General features: G+C 32.6%; 1 protein-coding gene across 3 annotated transcripts; it reads right to left on the minus strand.

Annotated features, from left to right (window-relative positions):
• Positions 1 to 760: 760 nt before the first annotated feature.
• On the minus strand, positions 761 to 15,386 carry LOC143223452 (calcyphosin-like protein). Of its 3 annotated transcripts, none has more exons than XM_076451453.1 (5): positions 15,157 to 15,386; positions 9,801 to 9,977; positions 7,929 to 8,112; positions 7,124 to 7,333; positions 761 to 3,737 (listed from the first exon to the last, which is right to left on the minus strand). In XM_076451453.1, the coding sequence occupies exons 2-5, from the start codon at positions 9,947 to 9,949 to the stop codon at positions 3,636 to 3,638; spliced, it is 645 nt and encodes a 214-aa protein (XP_076307568.1). In that variant the 5' UTR covers positions 9,950 to 9,977; positions 15,157 to 15,386; the 3' UTR covers positions 761 to 3,635. The 3 variants fall into 3 exon arrangements, with proteins under 3 accessions (XP_076307568.1, XP_076307569.1, XP_076307570.1); XM_076451454.1 differs by lacking the exon at positions 15,157 to 15,386 and adding an exon at positions 10,615 to 10,726; XM_076451455.1 differs by lacking the exon at positions 15,157 to 15,386 and adding an exon at positions 10,246 to 10,265.
• Between the last annotated feature and the right edge of the window lie 768 nt (positions 15,387 to 16,154).

The following is a 16,154-nucleotide window of genomic DNA, read 5'->3' on the forward strand; positions in this document are numbered from 1 at the left end:
TGTGATCCACCCAGCCTAAAGAACTCAAATATTAATTTAAAAAAATAGATCCGCAAAGGCTCACGTTTTTTAATATAGTGTGGTTACGAGGAAAAGATTTTACAGGGATTTGTGACGTAACACTTGCTGAGTCATCTGTATATAGCTCAAACTTCTCAGGCCTTTTTCTATCAAGAAAATATTCCATTACTTATATAAATAGCGTTTCAACCACTACTTATTATTTTGTTCACCTGATGAAATTTAGATTCAGAGAAATGAGTTGTCGACAATAAGAAGTACAAATGCAACGTGATTGGTTTTCGGTTGTTTTGTTTTGAATTTTGCACAAAGCTACTCGAGGGCTATCTTTGCTAGCCGCCCCTAATTTAGCAGTGAAAGGGAAGGGAGCTAGTCATCACCACCCACCGCCAACTCTTGGGCTACTCTTTTTACTAACGAATAGTGGGATTGACCGTCATATTATAACGCCCCCACCGGTGAAAGGGCGAGCATGTTTGGCGCGACGGGGATGCGAACCCGCGACCCTCAGATTACGAGTCGCACGCCTTAACGCGCTTGGCCATGCCGGGCCAACAAGAAAAAACTGTGCATTTGTAACAGTTTAGGCTTAATTGTAAGTATACCATTTGTATACAATACATTTGGAGTAAACCTTATAATACTCCCACACGCGACTGAAAGGATAGCTTATGTAAATATTAAGATACACAAACAAGTGCTTTATTTATATGAATAACTGATAAATAAGGCGAAGGAATAATGCATTTGAAATACACGTTTATTTTTTGAGACGATAGCTACATGAAGACTACTATAAAATAACACAGCACTCGTAAAGACTACAAATGTAATATTTGGCAAGTAAAAACCCTAAAATGTCGTCGAGTACCTTGCATTTTTACTTGTACTTTGGTAAGTAATTAAATCTCACCGTAATAAAGCTGGATAGAAAATATGGTAATTCAGTAAAAGAAAAATGAACTAAATAAGAGAACAAAAGATGGATTGTTAGAAAATTTTGGCAACTTGTTAAACATGTTATAGAGAATAAATTTAATGTTCTTTGTCAGTATTCATACTCATAAATGATTCTAAAAATTAAAACACAACAGTTACGAGTTTTACGAGAGAATAATACAGTGTTAACAATCCATCAATTCTGTCGCAGAATAATGAAATATAAAATAATCTTTAAGAAATCTACAATAATGTTTTCTGTTTTTAACTCTTTGCAGTCGTTCATATTCACTGTTGCTTGAGTATCTTTAACTGTTCGTTCTAAACTGTACCATGCTACCTTGAGAAAGTAGTATATATAAAAAATAATTAGAGGGAGGTATCGCAGATAAAAAGTTTCTCATTGAAAACAGACAACAAAAGTAATAGCTTTAATTTCTTGTTAATCCGCGAAGTAATATTTTCACTTATATTCTTGTTTTAGAGTGTGTTGTCTGTGTTGGCATATGGAATGTGTGTTTTTCTTGATTCATATATATATACCTGAAATACGTGATTAAACCTGATGTTTTCTGTGATACTTACTAAACTTGTCTGCAGGTGTATATTTGTAAACAATTAAAATGTGAAAAAGTACTATAAATCTTATATGTATATATATATATTAAACTTCTTCAAGTACAACAGAAAAAAAAATGTATATTTAAGAACACGTGTATGGAAATTCTAAAATTAATACAACATGGTAAGACATAGAGGAAACTTATTAAACTAACAGCATTTTGTTACGAAACAGAAATCGATAAATTGTGAAATACGAATGCTGTTATTAAGTATTTTAAACCATAGGCTTTCTAGTTTTCAAAAATATCGATTACACTGAATGCTGAGTAAAACAAGTTATGATTTACATTTATTCTACTTCACTGACAATTAACAGATGGCAGCACGCTACACCTAAGTGCAACAGCAAATAATTGAAAGAGGTGTGCATGGAGAAATTGTTTTAAATTATATATAAGGTTCCAGAGTCAGCAGTACAGTTAGTTCTGAATCTTGAGACCTGAGGTTTTAGACACTTTATCACAGTTCTTAACCTAATGTTGTTAGATTTGTAAAATGTTCGACACATCGGACATTACAAACAAGCTTACATGAAATCAAATTTCGACACTTTTACTTTTGAATAAACAAAGAGGACGCGTGAAAATTTCGAAACTTGTTTCATACAACGTTGTTGTTCTGTAGCGATGACTTTAAACATTATTTTATTTTAAAGTACTTTGCATGGTATTACTTATTTACCTAGTGTTAAAACTACTGTTCTTGCCATTGATATAATGACGCATTAAAGAAACGCCTTAAGTTTCAAACCTGACCTCAGTGTTCGTCAAAAGGGTAACCAGTAACTAATTAAACTTTATATTTAAAAGTAAAAGCGTTTCGTACCTTGAAATGCTTAATTAAAACAGGAGGAATATTTCGTGAATGGTCGAACTTGAATTCTACAAATTACTTTCATGATAGATAATACATTATGTGATTGTTAAGAAATGAGAGAGACTTCAGGGTTAAGCAGAAAGCTCACAATGGGCTCTCTGTGTTCTGCTCACCACGGGTATCGAAACCCACTTTCTAGCGGTTTAAGTCTTCAGACATACCGCTGTACCACTGTGGAGCACAAAAGAGAGAAAAGAAAAATATTAAACGGTCAAAATCAGTTCAAAAATGCAATTTCTTTGTAGTCACATCGGCACAATAAATATGTACAATATATACTGATTTTTAACAGCTTAAAAAATGAATTCGTTCGTTTTGATTTCCCATCATTTTCTGCTCTGACAAACTGTAACATCTAACATTTTCATTGAAATCTACGGCTAAAATGTTAACTACCAGACACTAATATAATACGCGCAGAAGTGATATCTCGATAACTGATATATGTGTTTTTAAGGTTTCTCATACCTTAATTCGCTATTTACGACGTTACGACTTCAACAAATTCCTAATAACAACATAAGAATTTCACAATACAAAACATTTCGGTTGACAAAAAATATTGAAACTTTCATTCATTGACTGGTATTTTAAACTTATAAAATACAAATTTTATCTATCACATAATCACTACCAAAACCAAAGATTGCGACTGTTATGAAACTTAATCAAACATGAAGTAATAAAACCAGATAACAGCTTAAATACACCTCTTATTTATTAGCAGACAAAGCAGTGTGGATAAAAGTCATATGAGTATAGTGATAATTTATTCACGAGTTTTTCTTTCCTTGCTTACGTACTGTAGCGAACGTTTATGTGAAAAGCACTTTTCACATGTTAAAAATTTAAACTGCTAAGAATTAACGTATACTGGAAACATTAAATACGAATTATCACGAGCAAAGAAAGTGAAATGGAATTTTTGCGAACAAAGGAAGGAAGATGGAATTATTTTTGTATTGTAAAGGTAAAATGAAGATTTCTTTTGAACGGGATAAAGATGTATATTTTAATTTTAGAAAGTAACATGACATCTTTGGAAGGAAGACGTAAAAGAAGATAATTTTAAGCAGAAGATTATTTTGGATCAAGAGAGAAAGATAAAATTCACTTTCAGCGACAAAAGCGAGGTAAACATCATTTTGGACGTTAGCTGTAACATTTTCTGTTCTCTAGATTTTCCAACAAGTTCGCATCATTAGGTCGAAGTAGGCGTCTTCGTCTATAGAAGCACTGACACCGTTGTAATAGTCAAGGAATTCTTCTTTTGTTACCTGTGAAGATGGAGAGAAGGACAAGGTATTGATAAATAAATGAACAGAAAGTTTTTTTTTCTTTTCCTCACAAGAGGGCTTGTTATGGATATTTTCTAAAGTACAATAGCTTGTATTAAGTTCAAAAGACAATGTTCTTAATTTCATCACAAACATGTATTTTTTGGTTTGTTTTGTCACTCTCATTTTTGTGACTTTTACATGAAATATTGTTATGAATGTTACGGTGTAAGTAAATATTGTCATGAATATTACGGTGTAAGTAAATATTGTTATGAATGTTACGGTGTAAGTAAATATTGTTATGAATGTTACGGTGTAAGTAAATATTGTTATGAATGTTACGGTGTAAGTAAATATTGTCATGAATATTACGGTGTAAGTAAATATTGTTATGAATATTACGGTGTAAGTAAATATTGTTATGAATATTACGGTGTAAGTAAATATTGTTATGAATATTACGGTGTAAGTAAATATTGTTATGAATGTTACGGTGTAAGTAAATATTGTTATGAATATTACGGTGTAAGTAAATATTGTTATGAATGTTACGGTGTAAGTAAATATTGTTATGAATGTTACGGTGTAAGTAAATATTGTTATGAACGTTACGGTGTAAGTAAATATTGTTATGAACGTTACGGTGTAAGTAAATATTGTTATGAATGTTACGGTGTAAGTAAACATTGTTTATGAATATTACGGTGTAAGCAATATTGTTTATGAACGTTACGGTGTAAGTAAATATTGTTATGAATATTACGGTGTAAGTAAATATTGTTATGAATGTTACGGTGTAAGTAAATATTGTTATGAATGTTACGGTGTAAGTAAATATTGTTATGAATGTTACGGTGTAAGTAAGTATTGTCATGAATATTACGGTGTAAGTAAATATTGTCATGAATGTTACGGTGTAAGTAAATATTGTTATGAATATTACGGTGTAAGTAAATATTGTTATGAATGTTACGGTGTAAGTAAATATTGTTATGAATGTTACGGTGTAAGTAAATATTGTTATGAATGTTACGGTGTAAGTAAATATTGTTATGAATATTACGGTGTAAGTAAATATTGTTATGAATGTTACGGTGTAAGTGGGCCGTTTTATACCATTTATATTATAGATCTCATTCCCTACATGTTTTTAACGAACTTTAACTATTTAAAAATGAATTCGCACTTTCTTTACCATTTGTAAGTTTAATAAAACTCTGTTTTTGACACTCCTCGCGTCATGTGGGTTGAATATCAAACGCTGTTCTAACTTATCATTCCATTAATATATAGGTTTAATAACGACGTTTGTTTTTACTTACCTTTCCGTCAGTATATAGATTTAATAACGATGTTTGTTTTTACTTACCTTTTCGTCAGTGTATAGGTTTAATAACGATGTTTGTTTTTACTTACCTTTCCGTCAGTATATAGGTTTAATAACGATGTTTGTTTTTGCTTACCTTTCCGTCAGTATATAGGTCTAATAACGATGTTTGTTTTTGCTTACCTTTCCGTCAGTATATAGGTTTAATAACGACGTTTGTTTTACTTACCTTTCCGTCAGTATATAGGTTTAATTACGACGTTTGTTTTTACTTACCTTTCCGTCAGTATATAGGTTTAATAACGATGTTTGTTTTTGCTTATCTTTCCGTCAGTATATAGGTTTAATAACGATGTTTGTTTTTGCTTACCTTTCCGTCAGTATATAGGTTTAATAACAATATTTGTTTTTGCTTATCTTTCCGTCAGTATATAGGTTTAATAACGACGTTTGTTTTTACTTACCTTTCCGTCAGTATATAGGTTTAATAACGATGTTTGTTTTTACTTACCTTTCCGTCAGTATATAGGTTTAATTACGACGTTTGTTTTTACTTACCTTTCCGTCAGTATATAGGTTTAATAACGATGTTTGTTTTTGCTTACCTTTCCGTCAGTATATAGGTTTAATAACGATGTTTGTTTTTACTTACCTTTCCGTCAGTATATAGGTTTAATTACGACGTTTGTTTTACTTACCTTTCCGTCAGTATATAGGTTTAATTACGACGTTTGTTTTTACTTACCTTTCCGTCAGTATATAGGTTTAATAACGATGTTTTTTTTGCTTATCTTTCCGTCAGTATATAGGTTTAATAACGATGTTTGTTTTTGCTTACCTTTCCGTCAGTATATAGGTTTAATAACAATGCTTGTTTTTGCTTATCTTTCCGTCAGTATATAGGTTTAATAACAATGCTTGTTTTTGCTTATCTTTCCGTCAGTATATAGATTTAATAACGATGTTTGTTTTTGCTTATCTTTCCGTCAGTATATAGGTTTAATAACGATGTTTGTTTTTGCTTACCTTTCCGTCAGTATATAGGTTTAATAACGATGTTTGTTTTTACTTACCTTTCCGTCAGTATATAGGTTTAATTACGACGTTTGTTTTTACTTACCTTTCCGTCAGTATATAGGTTTAATTACGACGTTTGTTTTTACTTACCTTTCCGTCAGTATATAGGTTTAATAACGATGTTTGTTTTTTGCTTATCTTTTATATAGGTTTAATAACAATGTTTGTTTTTTGCTTATCTTTCCGTCAGTATATAGGTTTAATAACGATGTTTGTTTTTACTTACCTTTCCGTCAGTATATAGGTTTAATAACGATGTTTGTTTTTGCTTACCTTTCCGTCAGTATATAGATTTAATAACGATGTTTGTTTTTGCTTATCTTTCCGTCAGTATATAGGTTTAATAACGATGTTTGTTTTTACTTACCTTTCTGTCAGTGTATAGGTTTAATAACGATGTTTGTTTTTACTTACCTTTCTGTCAGTATATAGGTTTAATAACGATGTTTGTTTTTACTTACCTTTCCGTCAGTATATAGGTTTAATAACGATGTTTGTTTTTACTTACCTTTCCGTCAGTATATAGGTTTAATAACGATGTTTGTTTTTGCTTACCTTTCCGTCAGTATATAGGTTTAATAACGACGTTTGTTTTTACTTACCTTTCCATCAGTATATAGATTTAATAACGATGTTTGTTTTTGCTTACCTTTCCGTCAGTATATAGGTTTAATTACGACGTTCGTTTTTGTTTACCTTTCCGTCAGTATATAGGTTTAATAACGATGTTTGTTTTTGCTTATCTTTCCGTCAGTATATAGGTTTAATAACGATGTTTGTTTTTGCTTACCTTTCCGTCAGTATATAGGTTTAATAACAATGTTTGTTTTTGCTTATCTTTCCGTGAGTATGTAGGTTTAATAACGACGTTTGTTTTTGCTTACCTTTCTGTCAGTACATAGGTTTAATAGCGACGTTTGTTTTTTACTTACCTTTCCGTCAGTATATAGGTTTAACATCAAAATCTGTTCTTACTTACCACTCCATTCACCACCCCATTTTCTTCAAACTTCGCAAGAAATTTATTAAACAGTTGCTTCTCCGTCATCTGCCCATTTAAATATTCCGGATGATTCTTTACATTGTACACTCCCTTCATGTCATCCGCGGTCACTTGTCCATCTCCTGTTTTATCTAACTTTGAGTAGGCTTTTTCTACCAGTTTCATCCGAGCAGGAGACATTTTAGGCTATTAATGATGCAAAAGAGGTATTGATTTTTTATTTACCAAACCAAATATTAAACGCTATATTGCATCGACACGTATCCTTCTTCGATACTAAACACAGATATCAGTAAGTTACAAAATACATAATTAATGAATGTCAGTAAATGCGCTCAGCCAATATTTTCACTCTTTGTATTTGTATCTCTTTTATCTGAGAACATTTAGAAACTTTGAATTTTCTTCTTAAAAATATGCAAAGCTATGTGTCCTAACATTATCATACTTGACGTCTTTTGTCTTCTGTTCGATGAAGTCCGAACTTTCAATCATATCCGTTTGTTAGTATTTATTTGGTTAATTTAAAATACAAAGTCGTTTTAAAATTATCTAAGTAACTATCTTTCTTAAAGGTTTTGTCTTTTAGGCCTCTTGTCAGACAAGTCCGTGTTCGAGTTTTACACTGACTTTAGCAGTAACAAGCTCACAGTTTGTCATCCGTAAAGTTTAGCGTGTTTATAAATCGCTTAATATCAAACAGGCGAGTTAAAGTTCACTGTCATTCAGTTTTCAGTGATATCTTAAATAATAAAAGATATATAAAAGTCAGACAGCTTACTCTGATAGTTCGCAGAAATTCGTCGTACTTGATGGAACCAGAACCGTCTGCGTCGAACCTGGTAAACAACTCTTCCATTTCGTCTGGGGATATTCCATTTCCGAGTCCGGAATCTTTGAGACCCTTGAAAAACTCGTCCTTCGAGAGGTCACCGCTTGCATTGTCGTCCATACGTCGGAAAACCCTACCATTCAGAATAATTCTTGTTTTATTGTACGTCGGAAAACCTACCAATCAAAATGTATGTTTTTATTGTACGTCAGAAAACACTACAGATCAGAGTATATTTTGTTTTACTATACATCGGTAAGCCCTAGAAATCAAAATGAATATTGTTTTACAGCATGTCGGTTTGTGTTTGGTTTCTTATAGCAAAGTCACATTAAGCTATCTGCTGAGTGCACTGAGGAGAATCGACCCCCTGATTTTACAGTACGTCGGAAAACCCTACAAATCAGAATATATGTTGTTTTACTCTACATGAGAAAACCCTACTAACTATAATATATATTGTTTTTTCGTATGCCAGAAAACCTTACCAATCAAGCCGGAAAACCTTACCAATCAAAGTGTGTATTGTTTTATAATACGACGGAAAACACTAAAAATTAAAATGTATGTTGATTTACCGTACATCAGAAAAAAAATTACAAGTAAAAATATATATTGTTTTACTGTACAACGGAACACTTACCATTCAAATTGTATATTGTTTTACTGTACAACTGAACACTCACCATTCAAATTGTATATTGTTTTACTGTACAACGGAACACTCACCATTCAAATTGTATATTGTTTTACTGTCAAATATATATCATGGAAGACAACTGTCAAAACATAATACTTAGCTACGTCATAGTAAAAATGTTTCTCGACAAATACAACTGAGATAAGATCACACAAAAACAACACGAAACTGTTTTGAAGTAACAGCACAGAAATAGTAAGGTTAATTTTAAAATCAAAGGACATTTTTATCAGTCTGAATTTTAGATGTCTTAAAGTAGTTGTAAGGAAGCTGTAACTACGTCTGCAAGAAGAGAATTACTACAGAAGTAACAACATTTGTATGATTTCAAATCCATAACCAGTTTAAAAGTAAAAAAAAAAAAAAACAACAAGAAAAAAAATGTTCCTGCTAGGCTAATAAATGTTGTAAAAATATAGAGCATGTAAATCTAAGTTGTATTGCTTTCGATATAGCACGGTAATGTATTTATTCTAACAAGTAAGATAAATCTCTAACACCAAGAATTTGTAATTTGCAACAATTTCGGTTTGTCGATGGTTTATCTCGGCTATGCTTTTCACAAAGTTCTTAATATCCAACGTTCTATTAATATTGTAAATTTTGCACAGTCTTAGAATGACTACCGACAAGTCAGTCTGGTGGCATGGCAAAACTAGACCCATCAATGGTTGTTCATTTAAGTTAATTGTAATTTTTCATATGTTTTACTATATAGTAATAAAATATATAGTAATATAACTAGTTGAAGCAATTTTCATAGAGTTAATCAAAAATATGATACAATACAGATAAGCATGTTAGGTTATCAACCTATACTTTATGGTAATTGAAAGAAAACACACAGCAGTGAATTCTCCTAACCTAGGAACCCGGGTAAGCATCGACACCTCTAAATACATTTGGATCCATGAAGCGAATGCTAATATGCATCAGAAAACGAGTCACCAGCTTTTTACCACGTATTATAGCTAGAAAATCGACTTTTACACCAAGGCATTTGTTTAATTGGATATGACAAACAGATTTCAATACTTAAAATTTTGCTGTGCAGAGTAAGTTTTAATGAAAATCGCTTCTCGTGGAAAACTAAACAAACTTACAATTCCCGTTGTTCTTACCTCCCAAGTCCGAGTATCCCACTTGAGCCACGCTGAAGACAAAGCAGTTTAAATTTTTCTACAAGATCAGTGGTAAAAGCAAGTTTTCTCGTTGCGCTGTCCATCATCTCATTCTCATTCCGGGTCTCCGCTGTTACTGGTCGAGGCATCTTTTATCTTCCCGGAGGTTTAGGAAGGCTAGAAGACAAACAGAATGTCATCAGATTATCACTTAATTCTGTTCCGAGATAAAAAAGTTAAAAAATATCCAATAAAGTGAAATGTTACACAATTCTTGAATATATTTAGTCCAGCGAAAAGAGCAACAACAAGGTCCCCAGAGTTGAATGCTATGAAAATGTCACATAATTTTATACTCCAACATAAGAACTGTGGATATTAAATATTTTAGGATGTAGAAATACTCGTACATTACCAAAATATCAAATTCAATTCAAAAGATTACATGTTTGTTTGTTGTGTGTGGATCACAAACATAAACAGTGATTTATCTGCTACTGAGGAGTCAAATGAAAAACATTAAGTGAAACCTAAGGTTACATTTGTTAAGTTATAACAACGGTAAAACGGATATCTTTATTGTTTTAAAAATGGTATAGAAAATTAATTAACTTCATTGTTAAGTTATAACAACGGTGAAACGGGTATATCTATTGTTTTAAAAATGGTATAGAAAATCAATTAACTTCGTTGTTCTCAGACAATTTCTATTTGTGCATGACTTTATCTAATATTGTTAACAATGTGTGACACGCGGGAACAGGGCCTGTAGTTGAACGTTCGATAGCATGTTAAGAAATTGTTCATAACTTACAATTAAATCCTCTTCTTGAGGTGTATACAAAAAAATGATTCGACCAGAGCAACACGACTCACAAAAATATGTACACTCAGTCTCCTGTCAGGTTTTTAACTCAGCACATAATCATTACTCCGAATTTTAATTAAACCATACGGGTTTCTTCTACCCATATCATCTACATGTTACCAACGCCCTCTATCAGTTTGTATCTGTAAGACTGAGCTACATGAGGGCTTTCTGCGTTAGCCATCCCTAATTTAACAATGTAATACTAAGGGGAAGGCAGCTAGTTATCATCACCCACCGTCAATTCTTGGGCTAGTCTTTTACGAACGAGTAGTGTAATTGACCGTAACACTATAACGCATCTACGGGTGAAAGAACGAGCATGTTTGGTGTGACGGGGATTCGAATCCGCGACCCTCAGATTACGAATCGAGCGCCCTAACCACTTGGCCATGCCGGGCCGTAACAGTTGATCGCGATTCTCCAACTGTAACTTTTCCAATAACAGAGGTGCGTTGGATAAATGGTAACACTGCGTCCGAAAATATTAATTATTAGGTTTGTTGTTTTCACATGTCAGAAGTACATTACTTAAAATGGCCAAGTTAAGCTGTTCTTTTACTTTAAGATACGTTTTACAATTCGTTTTAGAACGACAGAGTTTCAAACTAACAGATTCAATGTGAAAATTATATTTCTGCTTTAACACCTTTTCTGCATGTTACACGATTTATAACCAGTTAATCATTTTCACTCAGTAAAATTCTACCTTTTGAATTTTACGAGTTCTTTTTTATTTTATCTGTTTTTTTTTATAACTTTGTACCGTAATAAAAGTTTATTGAAATTATGAGAACATTTATAAAGGCATTGAATAAAAATTTAAATTTCATCTGTGCACACGAAAAAAAGAAAACTTTGAAATCGCGTGGGTTTGATGAATTATAAGTTTCTGCACGTGCCAAACATGTACCGTTGTCATTTATAGTTGTAGCCAAATCAATATTAACCAGGCAATTGTTTCGTACTAGTCTGGGTTATTCTGCTGTATTCTAAACAGTGTGCTCTAATACAGCTTGCTGGAAAATATGAGCCAATCAGGAGAAACCACATGACTTGAATAGAACTACAAAGAGTATAACTGACTTTGTCCTTTCTTGTCGGAATGATCATGACGCTATAGTGTAATAAGGCCAAAACACTTTTACAGGGGCATAGAGATAAAGTTTATACGTAAACTGTAATATATACGATTCGTATCAAAAGCAAACTATGTTACTATTACCATAAAGTTCAACAGCAATAAAAACGTCCTTTCAGTCAAATTCTAATGATACTTTAATAATTAAGTCAATGTAAGTCACTTGGTCTGTGTCACACTTTTCATTGCCGCTATCATTAAAAAGTTACGAAATCACTTGGTATTTACTTTTTACCTTTTTGTGCATGAATATACGTCACGCTACTTATTTTCAGTCGACCAGATCGAGATGAATGTTTAAAGAAAGCATACTGAATGAGTACTTATTCATATGTGTCTATCTTCAGTTTTAATTTCTAATATCCGACCACATGACTTGATATTTTACTGTACGTTTCCTGTCTAATAATTTGAAATGGAGTGCTTTGTTAGTAGGGAGTTCGTCTTCCTCTGGTGTTAATTATAACACAAACTTTGTTATTAGCACTTAACACTGCCCGATGGTGGATAGCATCACTTATAAAGTGTAATAAAAATTCATGTTTCTCCCCCTCTCCTATCCCAGATTGACCACAACAGTTTCTGGGTGTTTTTGTTTCATACGATGTTGGTCACGTTCTTCTCCAATAAACTCCACCAATGAAAATAATGAATATTTTTGTTTTCCATCAGAGTCACATACACCATACACACTTGTTTCTACCTTAACAATTACCAGTGAAATTCTAAGATACTTTAATATGAAACAAACGAAGTCTGTTTTTATTGGATATGAACATAGACCTTTGTAGCTGATGCCATTCTAGATTGCCTTCTTTCTTTCCATGCCATCTCATTGGCATTAACAAGTCAGACATTAGTGGCCTGTGGCATATTTAACCGTGTGAGACTATCCACCTGATTGTAGAAGGGCTCTCTGTATTTTGGCCACCTAGCTGTGGCTGGTTCAACTATGGAGAACATACTTCTTAGATAGAGATTTCTCCAATTTTAGATAGCTCTTATTCTAGCTACAAAGAGAAACTATGTCTTAAGAACCAGCATTGACTTTTCTGCTCTCCAGCCAAACACTGCTCTACCTTTACTTTTTACTTTATTTTAGCTCATAATTAGGTTCAAATACATTTTACTCACTCATTTCAGGTCAAGTTGTCTAAATCGTTTGTATTAAGATTAATTTCATCTAACCTGCGCGCACTGTGCGTCATCTAAAACCTGAGGCTCAATTCTACGTGATGGACACGGCTGATCGCCTAGTGTGACTCTGCTGTCAAATAAACAAATGTGATAAAAATTGTACGTCCAATTTTTTTTTGTCTTGTCTATGTGTGTATTCTATTTGTTACGTGTATAGACAAGATATGTGGCATTGTTAGTATATCACGGCTTCATCGTTCTGCACACTTACAATGACGCATTCATGTACCCAGGGTGATTCGCGGGTTGTTAAAAAAAACCCTGGCCAGCCATCAGAAGAAATAATAGTGGAATCTGTCGTTCCAGATCATGGCGTTGCACTGGTTTACATCTAATTTCTAATTCTCGCGGTATATGGGAGGGGCACACACAGAAGTAGGTCCCACACAGCATAATGTACACCCTTACAATAATTAGTAGCTATTTCCAAACCTCATACTGGGAGAATAATTAGTCCTGATGATACCGGAAGTTATAAATGAAAAGGGGATTGTTTATTAACAGTCCAATCTAAAGCATCATATTACGATGTTAAAATACAATTTTAAAAACATGTTAATTAAGCCTGCATCTTCCTATGGTTTTATTTGACTGTTGTATTTGTGATGCAGTTTCTTATACACAAAACAAAAGGCAGTGAAGTTTAGAGACATATATGCGGGTGTTGATTTATACGTATTGTGCCACAGCTCGTAACACCTGCATCTTACATAAAAATATATTATTTTACTATTTAACAATGAAAGTCTTTAAAGTCTGGGATTTTAAAGACACTGTTTTGCCAGAAAGCAATTTTTAACAAATCGAAACTAGAAATGCAAAACATGTACAAAAACAAAAAACCGCCTATTCCCTGTTTTATGACTGAATGAAGAAACTGTAACGGTACATTCTAGGTTATAAATATTTATGATGAAACTGTTACGGTACATTTTAGGTTATAAATATGTATGATGAAACTGTTACGGTACATTCTAGGTTATAAATATCCATGATGAAACTGTTACGGTACATTCTAGGTTATAAATATCTATGATGAAACTGTTACGGTACATTCTAGGTTATAAATATCTATGATGAAACTGTTACGGTACATTCTAGGCTATAAACGTCTATGGCGAAATTGCAATAGTATATTTTAGGATGTGAATGTCAACGCCAAAACTGTACCGAAACATTTTAAGATGTAAACGTGTATGAAGAAACTGTAACGGTACATCGTAGGTGGTGAACTTCTATGAAGAAAATGTAATGGTACATCCTAGGTGGTTAGCGTCTATGAAGAAACTGTTATGGAGCATTTTAAAATGTAAATATAAATGAAGAAACTGTAATGGTACATTCTAGGTTGTGAGCGTCCGTACTTAACTACTTCTGCAAAGTTTTGTATATAGACTGTTCGCAAAATAGCGATTAAAAATAATTTGTATGATCCGTCTAAGTACAGATGCTAATGATGTAGGTGGTACCAACTTGATGATAGCTCAACCTAAAGGTCAGTTATGATGAATATGACTGAAGTGTGCCAGACTGACAAGGATCGATATTTGTGAAAGTGTTGACCTTTCTTGAATTATGGAGAAAAAATATCTGTGGATTATTGAAAAACAGTATGCTTGGATGCGGTGCTTATTCACCAGAGCAGAAGAACACCGTAGATATGTAATGTACTGTAAATCTATGTCACTACTCTAGGTCTGCTTGTAATATTTGGGTGTTTTTTTAAATTTCCACGCTGATTCATTCCTGAAAATAAATGATAACCAAACGATTGAAACTGGTAAATACAGCTCTTTTGTTGATTGGTTAAAAACGTTTTACGTTGTAAACAATATTCTCAGTATCGTATTATTGGTTTAAACAAATATTCGGTTGTGTGTTATAGGGGAATATTTTACACTTTAAACTGGTAGAATGCTGAAAAACTGTTAGCTTTAGATTTGTAGGTTTCTTTTTACTCTTCTTATATATAGGTTAGAAAGCCTACACTAAAATTTACTGGAATTAGATATTAGGGAATTTTCAAGAACACGAAACTATGTAATCGCTGGACTTATAAAATAAAAACAAATATCCCAATATTGCAGAAGTAAAAAAATTAACTGAACAAAGTTTTAGAAAAATGTAGTGATAAAAACAACAACATTTACCTGAGTCTAGAATAAATAGTAGTTGGGCTCTTTGAGCTTCAGTCAGAATCTAAGGTCTTACAAGAGGGCGTGAAAATGACTATAGGATGAGCTCACTGTCAATTAGTTTTCACAGTGCTGTCAGGCAGAACGTAGCGCCATCACTTGGCTACATTTGTTAATACGAAATGATTACTTAATTAATTTTTCATTGTGTAAAAAGTAAGATATGGTTCTGACAGTTAGGTTACAACCGTTGAACAACTCTTAAAAGAAACCATCATTCAAAAGTAAAGAAAAAAATCATTATTAGATGCAGGCATGCGCATAAATTACTAAGGTTTTACAGGTTGTATTAACGTACGTGTGTATGTTAGTGTTGCCATGGTAACGTGTATAAACAGAATATTTTTCATTTTGAATAAATGACAAGCAATGTGTGTTTCCATAAAAGTTTAGGGCCTGTGCTGACATTTAACGATAAAATTAATATATAAAGCCCCCAATAAAAATATTGCACTTATAATATTTGATTATATGTCTGTTTTAATGAGAAAAGTCAGAAGGAAAACACTTGAGTTTGTACAAATAAGGTTGTATAAGTTTGGGTCTGAATTTTTGTAATTACTCAGAAGACAAAGAAAGCACTTTAATAAAACAAATGATAATTAAGTTCGTGTTCATCTTTTAACGTCATGGCAACGCACGTGTGTGTAGAAAAGAGCTCGGGCTAGAAAGGTGACGCAATGACGTAACTTGTTGGGAAATAAGCACCGCTTCGTTTTTCCCGAAAATCTGTAGACAGGAATATTGTATGATACATGCTCGCTATGAAAATAAAAAAATACCAAAAGATATTTATCAGCTGTTAAAAATATATCTAACGCAGGTTAAGAACAGGAGTATAATATTAAAGGTCGTAATCGACACACAAAAAAAAGTACATATAATAACAAGCTTTTGTTTCAAAATGTTCCACAAATAACAATCTATATACAGATATTATCATTTTGAACTGA

This window comes from Tachypleus tridentatus, chromosome 8 (genome assembly GCF_004210375.1).
Source record: "Tachypleus tridentatus isolate NWPU-2018 chromosome 8, ASM421037v1, whole genome shotgun sequence".
Classification (NCBI taxonomy): domain Eukaryota; kingdom Metazoa; phylum Arthropoda; class Merostomata; order Xiphosura; family Limulidae; genus Tachypleus; species Tachypleus tridentatus.

What these genes read in the sequence shown, in the direction of transcription:
- LOC143223452 (XM_076451453.1), bottom strand. Translation starts at nt 9,949, where the DNA reads ATGCCTCGACCAGTAACAGCGGAGACCCGGAATGAGAATGAGATGATG. An exon ending in GGGATACTCGGACTTGGGAG is followed by an intron (nt 8,113 to 9,800) that starts GTAAGAACAACG and finishes TCTGAATGGTAG; the next exon opens with GGTTTTCCGACGTATGGACG. An exon ending in ATGGGGTGGTGAATGGAGTG is followed by an intron (nt 3,738 to 7,123) that starts GTAAGTAAGAAC and finishes CCATCTTCACAG; the next exon opens with GTAACAAAAGAAGAATTCCT.